At 38.0% G+C, this 1,453-nt stretch overlaps 1 protein-coding gene across 1 annotated transcript in view; it reads right to left on the reverse strand.

Annotated features, from left to right (window-relative positions):
• Positions 1-1,453, reverse strand: part of LOC108572136 (ralBP1-associated Eps domain-containing protein 2) — a 3,124-nt gene that overhangs the window by 785 nt on the left and 886 nt on the right. Inside the window, exon 2 of the mRNA XM_017934330.1 lies at positions 29-1,346. Within this exon, the coding sequence (XP_017789819.1) occupies positions 29-1,346 (1,318 nt within the window). The remainder of the gene's footprint in view (positions 1-28; positions 1,347-1,453) is intronic.

Here is a 1,453-nt window from a genome sequence, read left to right on the forward strand (position 1 = left end):
AAGCGTAAAACTTTGCTTTCACAGCCACAGATGAAAAGTATCGCAGAGTATTGGTAGCAACATATACCTAATTTATTAAGATCAAGACTAGAACTTCTTGCATGTGTTCTATATGGTCTGGGTGGTGGTGGAGGTGGTGGTTCCTTCTTTGGAGTTACAATAATAGCTTCTTCAACAGGTGGAGGTGGTTTTTTTATGAGAGGTCGTTGCACCAATGCACTTGCAGTGCGTTGGAGATCATCATCTCCTAATGTAGTACAGCTACTATTATTACCATTAGCTCCAGAAGCGAGGATTGCTGCTTCAGGTGTTAAACGTAATGGTACAGGATGCAGAATTTTAGGGTCTTTTTCAACTGCAGATTTTTGAAAATCAAAATTCACTAATTGTAGACCTGGGCTAGTCAGAGAACTGCTAGTTCCAGTTGGTGAATCAACAAATTTTGTCCACTCTTTGTTTCTTTCACGAGTACCAGTGGTATTAGGTGAAGTTTTTTGAACAGTTGTACTAGGTGGAACAGGTGGTGGACCAGTTTTTTGCTTAAGCAGAGGGATTAATAAGGGTGGAGGTAAGACATCAGGTAGAGGCACATGATTTCTTCGTAAAACAACAAGATGCATAGCCACAAAAAATTCTTGTAAACTTAATGCTCCATCTCTGGTTATATCTGCTAGTTGCCAAATACGACTCAGTTCTCTTAAAGGGAGTGCAGACTTTTCAAAAAATGTCCTTGCTATAGGACCATGCAAAAGTCCTTCAGGATCAAGTTGTAATTGCGCAAATTGGGCAGCATAATATTCGCGTTGTTCATCACTAATTATCCAAACTTCTTCAGGTGGAAATCCTGAGCTGTCACCATCTCCTTCACCTTCATCACTGCTATGACGTTCTGAACTTTCTTCTTCAGTTCCTAACAATTGCCTTCGTTCTTCAGATACTAATGATCCATGCCAACCTCCAAATACCGAGTCTAATATTGCTTCCTCATCTATATCGTTGTTTCTTTCCTGTATTACACTATTTGTCGGTGTTGGTGAATCTGTACTACCACCAGCTTCCCTTGGAGATTCTGCTTCACTTTCACTTTCTGTAGTACTTTCTGGAGCATGGAAATGACCTTTCATAAACCTATTGGAATCTGAACTTCTTCTACCATCTTCATCTCCACATACTGTCCCACTAAATCTTGGTAAAGTAATAACATCCAAAGGCATAGTAATTATGTCTTTATGAATGTTAAGTCCTGCTTGATGAGCTCCTACAAGCTTTAATAATGCATAAAATTGTTTTTCTCCAAGATGTGTACCAATGTGTGCTGCTTCAGTTCCAAAACAGATATCCAATATCTACAAATCGTAAGAATTATTTTGCCAATGAGCATAAGTAAAATTTCTATACTTTTGTGATAGAAGACTTATAAATCTTTTATTTTAGATAATATACACAATAAATA

The sequence above is a fragment of the Habropoda laboriosa genome, unplaced genomic scaffold (genome assembly GCF_001263275.1).
Source record: "Habropoda laboriosa isolate 0110345459 unplaced genomic scaffold, ASM126327v1 scaffold136, whole genome shotgun sequence".
Lineage (NCBI taxonomy): Eukaryota > Metazoa > Arthropoda > Insecta > Hymenoptera > Apidae > Habropoda > Habropoda laboriosa.